Here is a 19,807-nt window from a genome sequence, read left to right on the forward strand (position 1 = left end):
AACAAACCGCCAAACTGTTCATAGACCACGTGTTCAAGGTTCACGGTCTGCCGCGGTCTATTCTGTCCGACCGAGGGCGACAGTTCATCTCAAACTTCTGGCAGAGGCTGATGGGCTTCCTGAACGTCAAGATCAACCTGGCGTCGGCTAGACACCCGCAGACCAACGGGCAAGCGGAGCGGGTCAATGCCATCATGCAGCAGTACCTGAGATGTTATGCGAATCAACAGCCTGCGACGTGGGTGGATTACCTGCCTCTCGCCGAGTTCGCCTACAACAACACGAAGCACGTGTCCACGGGGGTCACGCCGTTCTTCGCCAACAACGGGAGGCACCCTAGAACCTTCCCGGGACTGGAAAGAATGGGGGAGGGGGAGCCGCAGACAGCAGATGCGTTCGCGTCGGAGTTGCAGGAGGTCCACGATCAGCTGCGGCGGCACCTGGAGCTGGCTAAACACGCATACAAGGTACAAGCGGACAAACACAGAAGGGTTGGCGAAGAGATCCATGTGGGAGACTGGGTCTGGTTAGCAGCCCACGCAGTGCCGGCCAGGTCGTTGGCGAAGAAGAAACTAGGGCATAAACAACTGGGGCCCTACCAAGTCGACGAACAGGTCAACCCGGTGGCTTTCAGGCTGGCTCTTCCGGAGGGTTCCAGAATGCATCCGGTGTTCCACAGATCGGTGCTCACTCCCTACAAGGCACCTCACAGGTTTCAGGAACCAGGAACGGCACCGGGTCCGCTCCGAGAGAGAACCGGGCAAGGGGGAGTGGCACAGGAGGAGCGCATCAACGAAGTCACGGAGATTTTGGACTCCAGATGGGGGGAAGAGGGGGTAGAATACCTTCTCGCCAAGGAGGGCACCCCGGCCAGTGCCAACAGCTGGGTGCCGGGCTACGCTTTAGACGAACCTCTGCTCAAAGAAGAGTTTCATGCCCTCTTCCCACATAGGCCAATGCCAGCAGACTTTTTCGACGACTGGCTTTTCACGCCCACGCTTTCAGCCAGCACGTTCCGGGGGTTCGACTCGGACGAGGAACCGACACGAGACGCCCGTTCCCCAGAGGGGTCACCCTCGGGATCTGCTTCAGAACCCTCGTATTGGTGGGATGATCGACCAGAGGAGCAGTTCCGCAGAAGGTGGCTGGAGGGTCCAGGACGAGCAACGTCTCCTGAAGGCAACGAAGGAGAGACGGACATGGACGTTTTCGGAGACGACCCGGGTTTCGAGCACGGCGGCACAGAGATGGAAGCGGAGGTGACCGTCGTCAACGAGAGCAGGGAGGAAGAACCGGAAGACTTCGGATGGCGGCCCGCCACGGGAAGCGAACTGTATCCGACATTCGTCCCCCTGACACGGCAGCACCCAGATCCCGCACCGGAAGGAGGGGAGGGGGGAAGAGGGGGCTTCGAGGGGGGGATGGATGTCAGGGGTTCAGGAGCAGAGGCAAGGGCAAGGGAGGAAACAGAGAGCGAGGGAGAGGAGGCAGAAGAAAAGATGAGTGATGACGACGACCCGAGATCTCCGAGTCTTTCCAGTGAATCAGAAGATTCACAGAAAGGAGCACCAGTGGCCAGGGCAAGGGGGGAGCCTAGGGGGACACCCCAGGAAGATAGAGCCAGAGGGGACTCAGAGGGGAGCAGTTGGAAATCAGGACCAGCGTCACCGCCAGAGAGCAGGGAAGAGGAAGGGCGCCAGGGATCAAGCGCTGGCAGCTCACAACAGGGGGGAGGGCACGAGTCAGGAGTGGCCACACCTCCATCGGGGAGCGAAGAAACGGTCAGACGGAAGGTGGAAGGTTGGGCGCGCGTGCCAAGTTCAAATGCACAGGAAGGTGGCGCAGTAGGCAGCCCGGAAAGGGAGCCAGGTCCTAAAGCCCGCCGAAAGGAGGGAGAAGAGTCAGGGGGGTCAGCGTCAGCGTCAGAGGAATCCCGGAAGGAAGAGACCCCGGGGGGCAGAGGGACCCAGAGAAGAACAGTCAGGCGGAAAAGGTGGAGCAAGGCTAGGATATTAAGTTGGTGTACAAGGGGCGGAGACTCAGATGGGGCTTCGCCGATCTAACCATGAGACGTAGAGTTGCACGCAGCAGCTTGAGAATGGAAACTGTAACTCAATAAAGACTTTTATTTAATGATCGCTGGCTAGCGTGATCCTCTGTGAGCTAGGATCTGGAAGCAGCTCTGACACTAATGTTTAGGTGGAATCTTCTTTCTTGTAGTTTGGATCCATTGTCTTATTAATGCCAAGCTTGGAATTACTAAATGACTTGTGCATGTGCCATTTCTAATCTGCCACGGGAAGTGAACTAGTTCAGACATAATGCTCAAAAAAGGTTTGGCAATATATGAGTAATCATCATACCCTGTGCTCCCATCCTTCCCTTACATGCTCACACCATAATTTTATCTGAACTGGGCAGAAACCACACAGTTGAAATTCTTCAGGAACACTCACATATCTGAAACAACGTGCTAGTAAAAATTAATAAGGGCCAATAATAGTGACCTAAATGCAATGCACACATTCCAGATGTGAAAACCCCTTCCGTTAAAAGGTTCGTAACTCTTTTACCTGTGCTGAGAATGCCGCAAGTGTTCTTGTGAGACATACGACAGGCAATGCAATAAATGGTCTTAAAATATGCTGTCCCTCTGCAATTTATCCACAACACCACACATTGGTGATGGTTTTTTTCTAAGATTCTTGTACTTTCTGCTCCCCCACCCACATACAGTAAATTCTATGCCTATAGCTAATACAGTTTAGCCTATAGCTAAACCATGCCTATGGCTGCTACAGATGCACAATTAAAGCTCAGCGATGCGTGAAGCAATTTATGAAGCATAAACTGTTGAGTGAAACAGTTTATGAAGCATTTTGAAAGGCAAATAAAAGAAGAAAACATTACCATCCGTGTTGTTGAGATGGATCATCCAGAAGCACTCGTACTATGTACAACAAACAGCTAAGCAGCTTGAGTGAAAAATTGAACAAGCGTATCCGGAGGCCTATTATAAGAAAGACAATGAAACAAAGTGAAGTTTTTGTGGAATTTATAAGTCCATACTCACTGTAAATTGTGTGGGGAGGGAGGCCTAAACAGAGGTGGGATAAGAACGCTTAATTATTGTGAAACGTGGACCACTTATAAACACCATCTCCAAGTCCTCGAAAGATTCCATCAACGGTTTCTCCGAAAAAATGTACACATCACTTGGGAAGACAGGTGAACTAATGCCAGTGTACTGGAAGAAGCAAAGATCACCAGTGTTGAAGTAATGATTCTTCAACATCAATTTCATTGGACTGGTCATGTTGTGCGGATGCCTGATTATCGTCTTCGAAAGCAACTACTCTATTCCAAACTCAAAAATGGTAAGCGTAATGCCGGTGGTCAACAAAAGAGGTTTAAAGACTCTCTCATGGCACATTTTTTAAAAATGTAGTATAAACACCAACAACTGGGAAACATTGGCCTGCGAACACTCCAATTGGAGAACACAGCCTTTACCAAAGGTGTCATGGGCTTTGAAGACACTCAAACTCAGGGTGAAAGGGAGAAACGTGCTAAGAGGAAGGCACGCTTGGCAAACCCTCACCGTGATCAACTCCCACCCGGAAACCTATGTCCCCACTGTGGAAGAATGTGTGGATCCAGAATTGGCCTCCACAGTCACTTATGGACCCACTGTTAAAACCGTGTTTATGGAAGACAATCTTACTCAGCTTTGAGTAATCGCCAAAGAAAAAGAAGACTACTCACTATCTTGGTTACAGTTTTGGTAGACAGTCTCCTCCCTCAACTCAAAGCTATTTAACACTAATAGAGGAAGAATCGAACAGTGGGACGGGGCAGCTGAAGATACCAGAGCAGACATTTGCTTCTAGATCAGATGGCTTCTTTCCTCATTCCCCATTGCCATGTAAAACCAACTGCCCTGTGTTAGGGAATGAGGAGAAGCTGGCAGGCAGAGTCATCTCCACATGCCTGCTCCTACTTCATTTAGACTATCCATTCCCACAATGGGACCATCTGACCCCAACTGTCGCTGGAGAGAAACTGGAGTGAGAAAAGATACTAGCAGATGGCAGCCAACTGTTTTGTTTCTTGAGTTTAGAGTCATTAATTCTTCTGCTACATTTGTGTTGGGAACCACATCAGGGATTCTGGTCAAAAGTACAACCAACCAACCAACCAACCAAATAAATAAATAAAATGTTTGGATCCTACACAAACACCCTCCCAGTATTACTTTTGTGCAGAAAACGCATATGGAAGCCCATAAAATATTGAACAACATTTGTTCAGAATTGTAGCTGCTCACAGACCACTTAAAAATCATAATTGAAAGCTGATGCTGAATGTACAATTTCATATCTTCAGAGCTTTGTTGGGAAAATGTTAATTTTTTAAGACAAAACACCCTTGGCCACAAAACAATGCTTCCTTCCTATCTGTGAAACAACACCACGACATGGGGGGTGGCGAGTTTGCAAGAGCAGATTTGCTCATCTGTTCTCGATGAAAGTTAGTTTTCATTTGCTCAGGACAAAGATAGCTGTCGGTCAATGAATCATGCACAACTTATATTATAGGGTGCATCTGAAGCAAAGGAAACATTTTGTATTTTTTCAATACAAAATGAAAGAGGAAGAGAATCAAGTTATATACACAGAACGTCCAATTTAAACCGTGCCGACTATAAACAGATATGGAGTTGTACAATGCAAAACAATAACTCTGAAACCCTCTGAAACATTGTTTGCCATGAAAATGAACAGATGGCCCTGCTGCAATTACTGTCTTTCAGCTTAATAATTAGCCATCAGGCTAAATCAAGGTGCTGGTTTTGCTGTACAAAGCCCTATGCAGCTTGAGACCAGGATACCTACGAAAGAGTCTCATCCCCTATATACCCAACTACTTACTACAGGGCATCCTGCAGATAGCTGTCATGGGCCAGGAGTCAGCTGCGCTTGCTGAACAGCAGCCTGAAGGGGGAGAAGGCAGAGTGATTCTACCCATCAGCCTTCAAGAACTCAGAGAAGACGCTGGTGAGAACCAGCTGGCTTCAGCCTTCTTAAGCAGAACTTCCAGCAGCAGTCAGATGCTGGTAACAACACTTGCAATTCATGGCTCTACCTTGCTGCTTCTTGTTCATCTGGACCCTTGACCCCATGAACACTGAATTCCCTGACCCCTGGATCTTCTGACCACATGGAATTGCTGTTTCCCTGACCCTAGGACTGGACCAGACATTGGATGCTGAGTCTGCCTCCAGGCAAGTACACCTCAGAGACTCTTCTGGTTGGCTGGTCTCCCACTCCACTGAGCTCTGCACATTGATGCTCAGCAATAAGACTACGACAGTACAGTGGTACCTTGGTTGTCAAACTTAATCCATTCTGGGAGTCCGTTCAACTCCCAGAACTGTTTGAAGACCAAGGCGCGGCTTCCAATTGGCTGCAGGAGCTTCCTGCACTCAATCGGAAGCTGCGGAAGCCATGTCGGAAGTCCAGCTTCCAAAAAACGTTTGCAAACCGGAACACTTACTTCCGGGTTTTCGGCGTTCGGGAGCCAAGCTATTTGACAACCAAGGTACCACTGTACCACCCTTAGGAAGAGGTCAGTTCCCCGCAATGACAGGAGTTGGTTCTTTAGTGCGGCCTTTGGCATTCTAATGTCTTTTTGGCATCCGTTGAAGTCTTGAAGAATGAAGAGGCCTTTTGGAATTGGTGCCCATTGGAACAACTCCTGGGAATGTGTGACCAGCTGCTTCTGTTCTTAAAGGTTAGAGATTTGAAAGGGACCACAGTAAGACAGAGCAAACACCAGTGTTTCTGGTGGTGAGTAAGAACTGCACAGAAAGGGAAGGAAGCTCCTGCTGAGATATATCAAATCCTGTCTCTGACAGGCAGGCCAGTACCTCTAAGAATTTCTTCTGCCTATTATCCTCCCAATTCATCTCCCCCTTGACATTCTTCAGCAAATGCTTCCTACTCTGTTAATATTGCCATCTGCTGAAGACAGCTGATGAATGCTAATGACACTGTGAATTTTTAGTAATCTGTGCAGTTGACACCTTTCTGTGGTGTTTTTAAAAAGTTTCAGAATAAACAGTTAATGTCCCCAATACTATCCATTTTCTCCCTATGAGGCTGCATCAGTCACAACCATAAATTCCCATTAATGGGGTGCAGTGGTGGCCATGTGGAGAAAACAACAGCAATACTCTTCTTAGACTAGGTAATGTACAGTGGTACCTCAGGTTAAGTACTTAATTCGTTCCGGAGGTCTGTTCTTAACCTGAAGTACCACTTTAGCTAATGGGGCCTCCTGCTGCTGCTGTGCCGCCGGAGCACGATTTCTGTTCTCATCTTGAAGCAAAGTTCTTAACCTGAAGCACTATTTCTGTGTTAGCGGAGTCTGTAGCCTGAAGCGTATGTAACCTGAAGCATATGTAACCTGAGGTACCACTGTATGTTAAGGCTGAGGGGTACTCAGTCCTTTTCTTCTAGAAAAAAGGGTCTGTACTCACCATTAAGTTGTTACAGTAACTGACACACCTTTAATCACTGCTTTTCTTCTAGGAAAAAAAGGTGCCAGTACCGCATACTCTTGAGTACCGCCAGGGGAAAAAAGGACTGAGGGTACTCATGAGGATTCTGACTCTAGCTATCAATACAGAAAATGGAAGCAGAACATTTTTTCAAAAGAGCTCCTTTCTAAGGCCACCTCAAATTTTCACTGCCACGCCCCAGCACCTTTTCATTTCTGCTCAGACTGATTCTATACTGTTTATATTCTGCCTTTCCTCCAATACGTTCATGGTGGCTTACACTGAGGATAGATTGGGAAGAGGAAGAACAAACAATTCTGCAAAGTAGGTTAGGCTGAGAAAGAACAATCTGCCCAAGGTCTCCTGGTGAGATTTGTGGTTGAATGGGAAACTCAACCTAGGTTTTGCCAAGCTTAGTCTAACTCTTTAAGCAATGCCTCCCTATCTGTATAATTTCCTGCCTGTCTCTTGCAGCTAGAACACTCCTGGACTTGGCCAATGCTAGTAGAGAAGCAGAAAGGGACAGCAGAAGAGGAGGAGGAGGTGGTGGTGGTGGTGGAGGAGGAGGAGGAGTTTGGATTTGAGATAACACCCCCAGGTTTCTCTGTCCTCCATCAATCGCGGGCTGTGGGTCGGGGGGGAGGAGTAGCGTTGTTATTCCGGGATGATTGCTCTTTCAGAGCTCTGCCATCACCGGCGATCTCCGGCATTGAATGTGTTGGTCTCGTGTGGGGCACCAAGGAGAGCTTGGCTGTCTGGCTGGTGTACCGACCACCCAGCACACCTGCAGCCACCCTGTCAGACCTGCTGGAGGTGGTGGCGGGCTGGGCCTTGGAGTTCCCAAACCTACTGGTTTTGGGAGACTTCAACGTCCATGCCGATGCCGCTCCCTCCTCACAGGCTGTGGACCTAGTGACTTCCATGGCAACACTAGGGCTCTCCCAGTTTGTTTTGGGCCCCACTCATCAAGCAGGCCACACACTGGATCTGATCTTTGGGGCTGGCATAGATGTGATCATGCTCCTCACTGTGGAAGTGCCATGGTCTGATCACTACGCTCTGAAAGCCAAGATTGACTTCGCGCTCCTCCCCGGCTCGGGTGGCGAACCTATTTGGGCTCGTCCGCGAAAACTGATGGATCCTGATAGATTCCAACAAGCCTTGCGGAACCCTGCTCCTCCTGGCGACTCATTAGATGACCTTGTTGAGGACTGGAATAACTGGCTCTTGGCAGCCATTGATGAGATCGCGCCTAAGCGCCCTCTGCAATCCCGTCGAAACCAGGCCCCTTGGTTTACTGAGGAGCTCCGGAAAATGAAGCGGGATCTCAGACGGCTAGAGCGAGTATGGCGACGGACTCGTGACGGAGCCTCAAGAACATCTTATAGGACGCTTATGAAAGCCTATGAGATGGCTATGAAAGCTGCTAAGAAATCTTACTTTGCAGCTTCCATTGCATCCGCTAGCTCTCGCCTGGCACAACTTTTTAGAATAATTAGGTCAATAACGTCCTTAGGAGGACAACCAAATTTAAGCACAAATTCGACCCACAGCTGTGAGGCATTCGCGAGCTTTTTTGGGGAGAAAGTCCTGTTGCTCCGCCGTGACCTCCCTGCCAATTTAGATACAGTGACTGAACTGGAGGCCCCTCGACTGACTTCAGGTCCAGTGTTGGATCATTTCGATCGGATACTCCCTACTGATGTGGATAGATTCCTCCAAGTTGGTAGGCCCACCACCTGCCTCCTTGATCTGTGCCCGTCTTGGCTGATTAGGGAGTGTCCAGATGTTGCGCAGACCCCCCTGGTTGAAATTATCAATTTGTCCTTTGACATGGGGACATTCCCAGGGGAACTGAAGGAAGCAGTGGTGTGTCCACTCTTAAAGAAAACTTCATTAGATCCTTTAGACCTATCCAATTACCGCCCAGTTTCAAATCTTCCATACCTGGGTAAGGTAATTGAGAGAGCGGTTGCTGAACAGCTTGTTAGGTTTCTGGAGGAAACATCGGCATTAGATCCATTTCAGTCCGGTTTCCATCCTGGACTTGGGACGGAGACGGCTCTGGTTGCCCTAACAGATGATCTCCGTAGACAACTGGATCGAGGCGGGTCAGGACTGCTGATCCTTTTAGATTTGTCAGCAGCCTTTGACATGGTCGATCATGATCTTCTGGACCCCTGCCTCGCAGATGTGGGGATACAGGGCATAGCCCGTAACTGGTTGTGCTCTTTTATCTCTGGTCGGGAACAGAGGGTGGCACTAGGGAGGGAAATGTCGTCGCGCCACTCCTTGGTGTGTGCAGTGCCGCAGGGCGCAATTCTCTCCCCGATGCTTTTTAACATCTTTATGCGACCCCTTGCCCAGATTATCCGGAGCTTTGGGCTGGGCTGTCACCAATATGCTGATGACACTCAGCTCTATCTGCTGATGGATGGCCACACCGACTCGGCCCCGAACACACTGACCAGATGCTTGCAAGCTGTGGCTGGATGGTTTCGTGGGAGCCGATTGAAACTAAATCCTTCGAAGACAGAGGTCCTATGGCTAGGTCGGGATGGCATGGGGATGAGGGACCAACTCCCTTCTCTTGCGGAGGCCCAATTAGTGCCATTGCCTTCTGTTAAGAGTTTGGGTGTAATCCTTGATGCCTCCCTTTCCATGGAGGCACAAGTTACAGCAACAGCCAAGGCGACATTTTTCCACCTTCGCCGCATCAAGCAGTTGGTCCCTTACCTTTCCCGCCCTGACCTGGCCACAGTGATCCATGCGACGGTCATCTCCAGGCTTGACTACTGTAATTCGCTCTACGCGGGGCTGCCCTTGAAGGTGTCCCAGAAACTCCAGCGGGTACAGAATGCTGCAGCGAGGCTCCTCATGGGGTCTCTGCCATGGGAGCATATTCACCCAGTGCTTTTCCAGCTGCACTGGCTCCCGGTGGAGTACAGGGTCAGATTTAAGGTGCTGGTTTTGACCATTAAAGCCCTTCACAACTTAGGACCCTCGTACTTACGGGACCGCCTCTCCTGGTATGCCCCACGGAGAGCCTCAAGGTCCATAAATAACAACACCCTAGTGGTCCCAGGCCCTAAGGAAGTTAGATTGGCCTCAATCAGAGCCAGGGCCTTTTCAACTCTGGCTCCGGCCTGGTGTAACGCTCTGCCTCATGAGGCCAGGGCCCTGCAGGATCTGATTTCTTTCCGCAGGGCCTGTAAGACAGAGTTGTTCTGCCTGGCCTTTGGCTTGGAGCCAATTTGATTCCCTCCCTCCCTCTCTTTCTTTTTTCTTTTCCTTCTCCTCCTGCGATGAGGCTACATTTTAATATTTTAATGTTCCATTATTTTAATGTTGTATTTTATTTTTGTTTTTAAGTTGTAATCATTCATCTTGTTTTTATTATTGCTTGTAAGCCGCTCTGAGCCCGGCCTTGGCTGGGGAGGGCGGGGTATAAATAAAAAATTATTATTATTATTATTATTATTATTATTATTATTATTATATCCAGCTTTATCACTACCCGAAGGAGTCTCAAAGCAGCTAACATTCTCCTTTCCTTTCCTTCCCCACAACAAACACTCTGTGAGGTGAGTGAGGCTGTGAGACTTCAAAGAAGTGTGACTAGCCCAAGGTCACCCAGCAGCTGCATGTGGAGGAGTGGGGATGCGAACCCGGTTCACCAGATTACAAGTCCACCGCTCTTAACCACTACACCACACTGGCTCTCACTGGAACCAAAGAGGTGGCAATTTGGGCAGGGATGGAGAAGCAGTGGCTCTCAAGGTCCTATCAGCCTTAGCCAACACTGGCCAATCACTATGGGAATTGCAGTCCAACAACATATGGAGGGTCACTTGTTGCCTGACCTAGAGCATCATCCCAATCTTCCAGGAGTCTCAAGCATCAAGCAGCCTGTGCCAGGGCAATGGGCGCACAGCTAGGGAATGGTCTGCCTGAGAGGTGAGCAGATTCCCTACCACTGAATGTTAACTGTAATTCAGTTTTTAAGGATCATGGGCTTTCCCCAGACCTTTTCATTACTCTCCCTCAATCCCAGTTCTGATGTTTACCAGAGCTGAACATCCTGCTCCCATGGTATAAAAGTGATCAGATCCATCCTGTCTATTTTGATTGGAATGTAGAGTGTGTGGGGAGAGGACTCCAGCCTGATGCCCATATGCGTGCAGAAATTACCATCACAAATCTCCCTCCCCACCTTCAAAAAAAGGGGGATGGATGGACACTTGATTCAGTCTTCTAGAAAATCATGTTAGTTTCCTGTATCACATTGATTCGGCCATCTACGACTCCCAAAAACATCTCAGCTGGATCTATGAAATGACATGGGGTCCTTTACTTTTGCCTTCCATGGCAGGAAGGCAAATGGCAACCATGATGTGAGATTCAAGGTCTGTGCATCCCTCCTCCAGCAAATGGCACAGGAATTCTAATGGGAAGACAATCCTTTTTCTCTTACTTTGGCTTCCAACTATGCAGACTCACAAACCCAAATAGTCCTGCGCCTTCATTTTCTTTGCATCCATTTGTCCAAAGTCCCAGAAATATTTTGTTGCTGTTAGCCAAGGTTTGCCTCCATTTCTTGGAGAAGACCAAGCAGTATTGTAGCTCAATTCAAGATTGCAAAGTGGTAAATCCTACTGAGTTCAATGAGTCTTTTCCCCTAGGAAGTATATTTAGAACTGCAGCCTTAAAAAAAATAAAAACGTTGGACGACTCAAATAAAAAGATTGCAGATCTTTTACTATTCTGGATTACTAACAAACATAATTAAGAGAAGCTTTCTATTTCTCTGGGGGACAGGGAGCTGAAGACTCAGAGAGCCTGATGGTTTTAATGGTAATTGAATTGAATTTTACAGGTGGCGTGAAATTTCATTTAATGCACAGACACAAAGATGCACACCTGCACCTCTTGCTGGGGGTGGGGGGAAAAGACACCCAACAGGGTGGGGAGGAGACAAGCAACCTTTGCTGAAAACGAACCTTGGTTTTCTAACTACGTATTGCTCGTAATAAGATACACTGGCAGTCAAGCAGAAAATTCAAATCAAGGATAAAAAAATAACTTTCATTCAGCTCAGAGGCATAGCAAGTTTAATTACAATGTCTAGGATCGATTTTGTCAGAGGATTCTATGTGAGCCTTTGAATTTTACAGGATTACCTGTCTAATGAAACAATTGATGTTACAGCACAATTATCACTTGGCTCAATATCTTTCTTACTTGCTTTTGGCCCAGGCACACAATTCACCCACCATGAGAAGGTCACTTTAAGTGGCCCTTTGTGAGGTTTGTACACATTTGTTCAGTGTTTAGATTGAATGACTTTTTCCAAAAGTCACAGGATGTACAAGTTCTATAGTGATGTGGATAATGTTCCCTGATCAGCACAGCAAATGAATGCATCCCTGATGGATGAAAGCCATCAAGGGGGATGATTTGCAGTGGCCTCCATGCTGTGTCCATATCTTGCAAAATCCGCTTTAGCCCCTCTATACAGAGTAGTGAGGAACCTTTTCCAGCTAGTGAGCTGGATCCTGACCTCCCGCAACCCCACAGGCCATTCTGACTACTGATGCCATTATGATGTCAGGTGACAGCTTCAAAGGAACTGGCTGTCAGCGTCAATCTCCTGGTCGGCACTGACAGCAAACCCTAGTGATGGATTCAAACAGCACTTGCAAATGGAAATTTTCCTTCAGCAAACTGGCAAAAGCTGGGGGAAAATGTATGTGCGCAGGTGCAGAATTAGAGATTCTATTAAGTTATCTTTTCAAGCTCCAGTCATTACCCCTTTATCAAAAATAACCTTTGCATAATTACCTGTCTCAATTTGCCTTTGTTTATGGGAGCATTCACACCTAAGCATTTTCAATTGAAGCTTAATGAAAATTTGGCTCTCAAAGTAGTATAAAGATCAGAACAAAGCATAGGAGATGCAGAGCAGATGCAGAAAGGGAGGACTATTACACCGGCGAAGGTTTTTGTTGTTTTGCTATTGTGTAAGTAATGAAAATCTTGACTCCCTGAATACATAAATAAATGGGGAAAGGCTATATACTCTGCATAATATTTGAACAATTGGCTCTGGCAAAATCTGTATGTGGTGACTGAGTAGAAAGTCTGGGTTGCAACTATAAAAGAAATAAAACAGTTAAGACATTAATGTAAGAGGTAGACCTAAGAACTGAAGAAGCATTGACAGTAGGTCCAGTGCATGATTCACACAAGGCAGAAACCTTGCTGAAAACTAGTGTGATCTGAGGCTCAGTCAAGAGACCATGTGAGAACTCAGCATACATGCCATGGACTAGCTGACTGCAGAGGAGTGGTGGGAGATACCAGCTGAGGAACCCCCCTGGGAAGGAGGCTCAGAGACAGGGGACTGATGGTGGGATGACAATGAATGGTCGGAGGGAGAAGAGGGAACAGACTGGGAGGAGGAGATGATGGAAGCTGAAGACGTAACAAGGTTTAGTGAGCAGGAAGAGGCAGTCCAGACTCAGAGGCAGGGGAGGAGGGGGGCCAAGAGACAGAGTTGAGGCAGGCAGCTGGAGAATCTAGGGAGTTTCCTCCTGCTGCTATGAATAGTTCTCTACCCCGCTGATCTCCCAGAACATGCGGAGAAATGAAGACAGCAGAACAATGAGAGACAAGATGACGGAGTCTTAGGCTCTGGGGAAGGAACCAGGGGAGCAGCTTTAGAGAGTGGTGGGAAGGCAGGGACCTTCTGTGGCCACAGCTGCCTTGTTGGGGCAAGACCACTAGGACTGAGCTGCTTTGTTTTTTGAATAAAGAGTTAACTTCACTGACATTGGGTTCTTTATTGTTTTTTGCTGACCTACGCCTGACTCCAGCTCCTGACAATGCACTGCCTTAAACTGTCTGGAAGAAGTGAGGGCTCTAAAATCCCAGCCCAATATATCCCAGTCTGATTACTGAGATCATCCAGAGGAGTATTGTTGGTGGTCCTCCATGTTACAGATGCCTGCCTAGCCTCAACTAGAATTTAGGCATTTAACGTCGCTGGCCCCATTCTATGGAACACTCCTCTCTTCTTCTTTGGTGATCACTCATAGCCAAGTAGGATTGTCTTCCACAAACATGGTTTAAACAGTGGGTCCATAAGTGACTGTGGAGGCCACTTCTGGATCCACACATCCTTCCACTGTGGGGACATAGGTTTCCGGGCGGGAGTTGATCACGGTGCGGGTTTGCCAAGCGTGCCTTCCTCTTCCTTTCACCCTGAGTTCAAGTGTCTTCAAAGCCCATGACACCTTTGGTAAAGGCTGTGTTCTCCAATTGGAGCGCTCGCAGGCCAGTGTTTCCCAGTTGTTGGTGTTTATACTACATTTTTTAAAGATATGCCATGAGAGAGTCTTTAAACCTCTTTTGTTGACCACCAGCATTATGCTTACCATTTTTGAGTTTGGAATACAGTAGTTGCTTTGGAAGACGATAATCAAGCATCCACACAACATGACCAGTCCAACGAAGTCGATGTTGAAGAATCATTGCTTTGACACCGGTGATCTTTGCTTCTTCCAGTACACTGGCATTAGTTCGCCTGTCTTCCCAAAGGATGTGTAAAAAATTTCGGAGACACGGTTGATGGAATCTTTTGAGGAGTTGGTTTATAAGTGGTCCACATTTCACAAGCATACAGTAAGGTTGGTAGTACAATAGCTTTGGAAACAAGCATTTTGGTTTCCCTGTGAATGTCTAGCAGAGATTCAGCAGACAGCCACGCTTTTGACATTCAAGCATCTCTTGAATACTCCCCACCCCTTCCATCAACTGGCCTATGCTGTTGTTTTAAAAAAAATAATTCATGAATGTTCTGTGCTGCTTTTACATTTTGCCTGGGGGTTCTGTTGCTGACCCCTGTCTGTGTTGGTGGAGCACACATAAGCCCAGCCTCAGCCCTGTTCTGCTCCGTTTTTGGGCCACTTTTTGGTTCGAAATGACAAGTGTGTGCATGATCGCGTGTCAACTGGACACATGTAAATGGCTACTGCCTGCATGATTGCTGCCATATTTTATGGGTGAGTAGTATAGGAACGTTTTTCATTAAGTATATATAAAATCAGAAAGCATATGTTTCCAAGAATCCCAGATACAGTCTTATGAATCATGAAGAATCTCCAACTGATTTAAAACAAACAAACATACACTTGAACTCAAGTGGTTAAGAGTGACTTGACATTCAGATGCAATTCAAGTGGCTTCAACGTAGCTTAGAGATAACACTCAAAGTCCCACAAAAATAGCTCCGTGGAACCAGAAGTGGAAGCTACTGATGCATGAACCTTCTTTAGCTTGACTCTGATACAAGCAAACAATTATAGCATTATTGTAGAATTTGCATTCAAAAATGAGACTGTGACCTAAAGAGGTTAAGACCGGACAGAATAGGTGGAGAGTGTTTACAGGTTTCCCTAGAATGGCAGATTTTAAAATTAAAAATTCACTTGAGGGAGTGAGGATTACATCTAATAGGAAAAACGATGTGACTTTTAATTGCACGTATGAGTGCATAAGAGAAACGCTTCGTGGATGGACCCAAACGCAATGCTCAGGAATGCAAGTTAAAATGGATATCTATGCTTGGGACTCCAGAGGTCCAATGCTAGGTAGGGTAACTGGGGCATTGGTCTGACTTGGACTCTCTCATATTCAACTTGCTGTAGAAATATCCACCAGAATCTCTGGCTGGATTCCTATACTTCTTGGCAGCCATGAAAGGAAGCTGCCTGCTTCAGCTATCTTAAGGCTGGCACTGTTTGTAGGCTGCACTTCCAGAAATGTTTCATTGGCCAAGATATAGTGAGAGACCTGCTAATCCCTGCCCCCCCCAAAAAGACCCCCAAAACAGTGCATCTTAGATAAATTGAGTCTTTGAAGAGGGGAAAAACACAGCAAGATTTTCTTCTTATTGTGGCATTGTGCCTAGATCTGTTTGTCTTTAGCACCTGGATTTTTATAGAGCATCATGGTTATACAGTGGTACCTCAGGTTACGAACGCTTCAACTTACGTTTTTTCGTGTTACGGAACGATTGTAACCTGGACGTAAGTTGTCCAAGCTCTCTGAGGCCTCACCGCTGCCTAGAGACAAACCCGGACATCGGCAGGGCCTACGGAGCTCTCTGAGGCCTCTGCGAATGCCAGGAACCAAGCCCTGACATTTGCGGTGCCTAGAGCGGCTCCGCGAATGCCGGGAGCCTAGCCCTGACATCCACGGTGCCTAGAGCGGCTCCGCGGATGCCGGGAACCAAGCCCCGACATTCGCGGTGTCTAGAGCGGCTCCGCGGATGCCGGGAGCCTAGCCCTGACATCCGCGGTGCCTAGGGCGGCTCCGCGGATGCCGGGAACCAAGCCCCGACATTCGCGGTGCCTAGAGCGGCTCCGCGGATGCCGGGAACCAAGCCCTGACATTCGCGGTGCCTAGAGCAGCTCCGCGGATGCTGGGAACCAAGCCCTGACATTCGCGGTGCCTAGAGCGGCTCCACGGATGTCGGGAGCCAAGCCCCAGCATCCACGGTGCCTGCAGAGGTTCTGTGACTGGGCTCCAGCCACAGGAGCTCTCTGAGGCCTCCACGAATGCAGGGAGCCAAGCTGATTGTGATTGTAGAAGAGGATCCTGAGCCCCCTCCAAACAGTGAGTTTGGAAATAAATTTTATTTTTTTTCATCTAAAATACTGTCCTTTTCATTTTATAGTACAGTACGTTGATTATTGCCTTCATTTTATGGATCAATGGTCTCGTGAAACAGTAAGATCCGTGTTAAATTGCTGTTTTAGGGAGTGCTTTTTCATCGTCTGGAACGGATCAATCCACTTTCCATTACTTTCAATGGGAAAGCCCGTTTCAGGTTAAGAACGCTTCAGGTTAAGTACAGACTTCCGGAACCAATTAAGTACTTAACCTGAGGTATCACTGTATATTAAGAGCATGGGATGAGGAACGTTTGCAGCATTAAGACACTGTTGAGGCTGTGCAAATATTAAATTGATTAAATACATAAGCAACAAACAACTAACAAGCAGAATGTGAATTTGGGAACACAGGGTGGCAGTCAATTAATATTTATTCAGAATAGACCCATCAAAAGTAATGAACATGACCACAGTCCCCTAGTGATGTAACATATAACCACTTCTTATCACCAGCAAGCATTATTGTTTAGAGCAGGGTTTCCCAAATGCTGTTTTCCAGCCGTTTCTGGAGTACAATTTCCATCATCCCTGGTCCTGCTAGCTAGGGATGATGGGAGTTGTAGTCCAACAACAGACGGCAACTCAAGTTTAGGAAACCCGGGTTTAGAGGAAGCGCTATTACACCCACACGTAGTAAGAGAGAGAAAATGCTTACTTGATCTTTGGTTTTTGATGAAAAATAACTTTAGCCTCTCTTTAAATGTGTTTTCATTCATGTAGAATTCAACTTGTACTCTAAAAAGAAAAGAAAAACTTTAGATAGGAGGTTGAGCCTAGCATGTTAAATACAAAGACACGACAGTTACATACATGGCCTTTCAGCGTTTGCCCAGCATAAAAACCACGAGCACAAACTTACTTTGTAAAATTCAGAAGCATCTTCAAACATATTTCCAGGGAGTTACTATGGCCAGAAATTCAGCTGCATTGCTTTGCATCAAGTGGTATAAGCATAGCAGTTGTACGGCCCTCTTACAGAGTCCTCACCCCACCCCACCCCTGCCCCACCCCCATTCTGCTTATATAAAGGTAAAGGTAAAGGGATCCCTGACCGTTAGGTCCAGTCATGGATGACTCTGGGCTTGCAGCGCTCATCTCGCTTTACTGGCTGAGGGAGCTGGCATACAGCTTCCGGGTCATGTGGCCAGCATGACTAAGCCGCTTCTGGCGAACCAGAGCAGCACCCGGAAACGCAGTTTACCTTCCCGCCGGAGCGGTACCTATTTATTTACTTGCACTTTGACATGCTTTCAAACTGCTAGGTTGGCAGGAGCAGGGACTGAGCAATGGGAGCTCACCCCGTCGCGGGGATTCAAACTGCCAACCTTCTGATCAGCAAGTCCTAGGCTCTGTGGTTTAACCCACAGCGCCACCCGCGTCCCATATCCCTGGAAAATCACCCCAAAAGTCGGGGCTCGTCGTAGACGCCGGGTATACACGTTGGGAAGGAGGAGAGGGAGCCGGTGAGCAGAGGTGCCCCTTCTGCCATCGCTCCTCCTCCCTCCCCACAGAAGGGGACGTGGAACGTCCTTCCGAGTGTGGCGCTCGCCCGCCCGCCCGCCTGCCAAACGCCTCGCCTCGGGCTGCTGCTGCTGCTGCGACGGCAGAGGCAGCGGAGGGGTGCATGCTCTGCTCCTGGCGGCGCTCAAACTCTATAACTCTAAAACTCTAAAACTGAACAGCAAAAGTTGGGGGTCCTCTTATATGCCCAGTCACCTAATATGCTGGAATCTACAGTACTACCCTTGACTTTTTACCCTTGGGTAATATAGCCCCCTTCACATGCTATATGCATGAGGAGAGTCCACACTGTGGTCTTCAAAGAAAGGGTGGTATGTAAATTTAATAAGTAATAAACAAATAAATTAATGGGGGTCAGGCCGCTCCCACCCCCAGGTTCCACCTCTCACCCTTGACATCCACTCCTTAGGCGTGGGCCTCTACCATCGGGAAGTCTTCCACAGGAGTTGAGACCACATAGTCAAGGTTTCAGTCTGCACAGGGGTTTCCCGCAGCCCAAACGTACTTGCCCCAGTATGCAAGGAGGAGAAAGAAACACATAAAGTGGAAATCGAAATGGCATTAACTCTGGGCTAGGGAAGAGGTTTTTAGACTGGGGTCTGTGAGTTCCATTTGGAAAGGTTGCAGCACAGTCAAAGATGTCCACACTTCCTTTCCTTAATGTGATGATGGAGGGCTAAGACACAGCAACACAGAAGCAAAGATGTGTGTCTTTTGCTGTGCAGGAGTCAGCTGGCTCCAGGGTTTCCATGCGCTTTGGCTTCCATCACAGTGTCCCGTTGTGCCAGAAGCAGTTTAGTCCTACTGACCCCATAACCCGGAAAACTGTCTGTGGACAAACGCCGGCTCCCTTGGCCTGAAAGCAAGATGACAGCCGCAACCCTATACTCATGTTTGACTGGACTTAACCTTCCAGGGTTCCTTTACCTTTACCTTACCTAGTTGAAACTGGACCGACACCAGTAGCAAAATGTGCCTGGCACCTGGGGAATTTTGAACACTGCTTTCAACACATGGGGTTGCATTGAAAGCTAGTTCTCCTCCAAGGAGACTCATTGAAATTAATGAACAAAAATAACCAAGGTCTATTAATTTCAGTGAGTCTGCTCTGTGTAAAACATAGCTGGATGAAATCCATGGAACCCTTTCACACCTATAATGTGTGAAGGTGATTTATGTTTCTAATGTTAGAACTGTCGCTACACTTTCATAGAAATGTTGGACACATTAGCAGGGCAGCTGGCATTCTCATAAGCCTCAAAGGTACCCGACATTCCCTATGTACCACATTTTTCCGTGTATCAGATGATTATTTTTATTATAAATAATGTTAAAAATTGGGGGTCGTCTTATACACAGATAGTGCAGAGTGGGGACTGGCGATTGGTGTCAGCCGTGAGCAGGAGATTGTCAGTGGTGATTGGGCGGGTGATTGGTAGCTGCGGCAAGGCCTGCTGGCGATTGGCTGCTGCTGTAATTGGGTAGGCGATTGGTGGATGCTGGCAGTGAGTGGGCAGACAATTGTTGGGTTCGGCGAGGCCTGTGATTGTTTATCAGCAGTCAGGAGGGTGAGCGATTGGCGGCAATTCCTCCCCCCTCCCAAATAAAAGCTCAACAACTCTGACCAATCTCCCCCCATTTACTTAATTTGGGTCCCCCAAAATAGGGGTCATCTTATACACCGGGGGGGGTGTTATGCACAGAAAAATACGGTAATAAGTCAAGGCCTGGCTATGTATTTAGGTTCACACACAATTTAACAGAGACAATGCTAATTTGCAAGTTTATCCAAGGATCAGTTTTTCCCAGAACAAATCTAGTGGTTTTCCCAAGGCTTGGCAGTGGAAATGTTTCTATAACCAAGGGTCTCCTCTTGGAAATATTACCCTGTAAGGAAACCAGTTGTATAAACTCAGCCGTAGCGTGACTAATATAGTGGCACTTTTAATCCTCACATTGTTTGATGCCATGCCGCATTCAAAACCGC

At 47.7% G+C, this 19,807-nt stretch overlaps 2 protein-coding genes across 9 annotated transcripts in view; one reads left to right on the forward strand and one right to left on the reverse strand.

The window, feature by feature from the left end:
- Positions 1–19,807, reverse strand: part of KCNT2 (potassium sodium-activated channel subfamily T member 2) — a 236,073-nt gene that overhangs the window by 137,676 nt on the left and 78,590 nt on the right. For all 8 annotated transcript variants that reach the window (XM_081012068.1, XM_081012066.1, XM_081012063.1 and 5 more), the window contains exons 2-3: positions 16,955–17,034; positions 2,911–3,010 (exon numbers count right to left, since the gene is read on the reverse strand). In XM_081012068.1, coding sequence (XP_080868194.1) covers positions 2,911–3,010; positions 16,955–17,034 — 180 coding nt within the window. The remainder of the gene's footprint in view (positions 1–2,910; positions 3,011–16,954; positions 17,035–19,807) is intronic.
- LOC308480537 (sterol O-acyltransferase 1-like) overlaps positions 1–19,807 on the forward strand; it is a 308,289-nt gene that overhangs the window by 38,299 nt on the left and 250,183 nt on the right. The window lies entirely within an intron of this gene.

Source organism: Podarcis pityusensis, assembly GCF_964106645.2.
Source record: "Podarcis pityusensis genome assembly, chromosome: 6".
Taxonomy (NCBI): Eukaryota; Metazoa; Chordata; class Lepidosauria; order Squamata; family Lacertidae; genus Podarcis; species Podarcis pityusensis.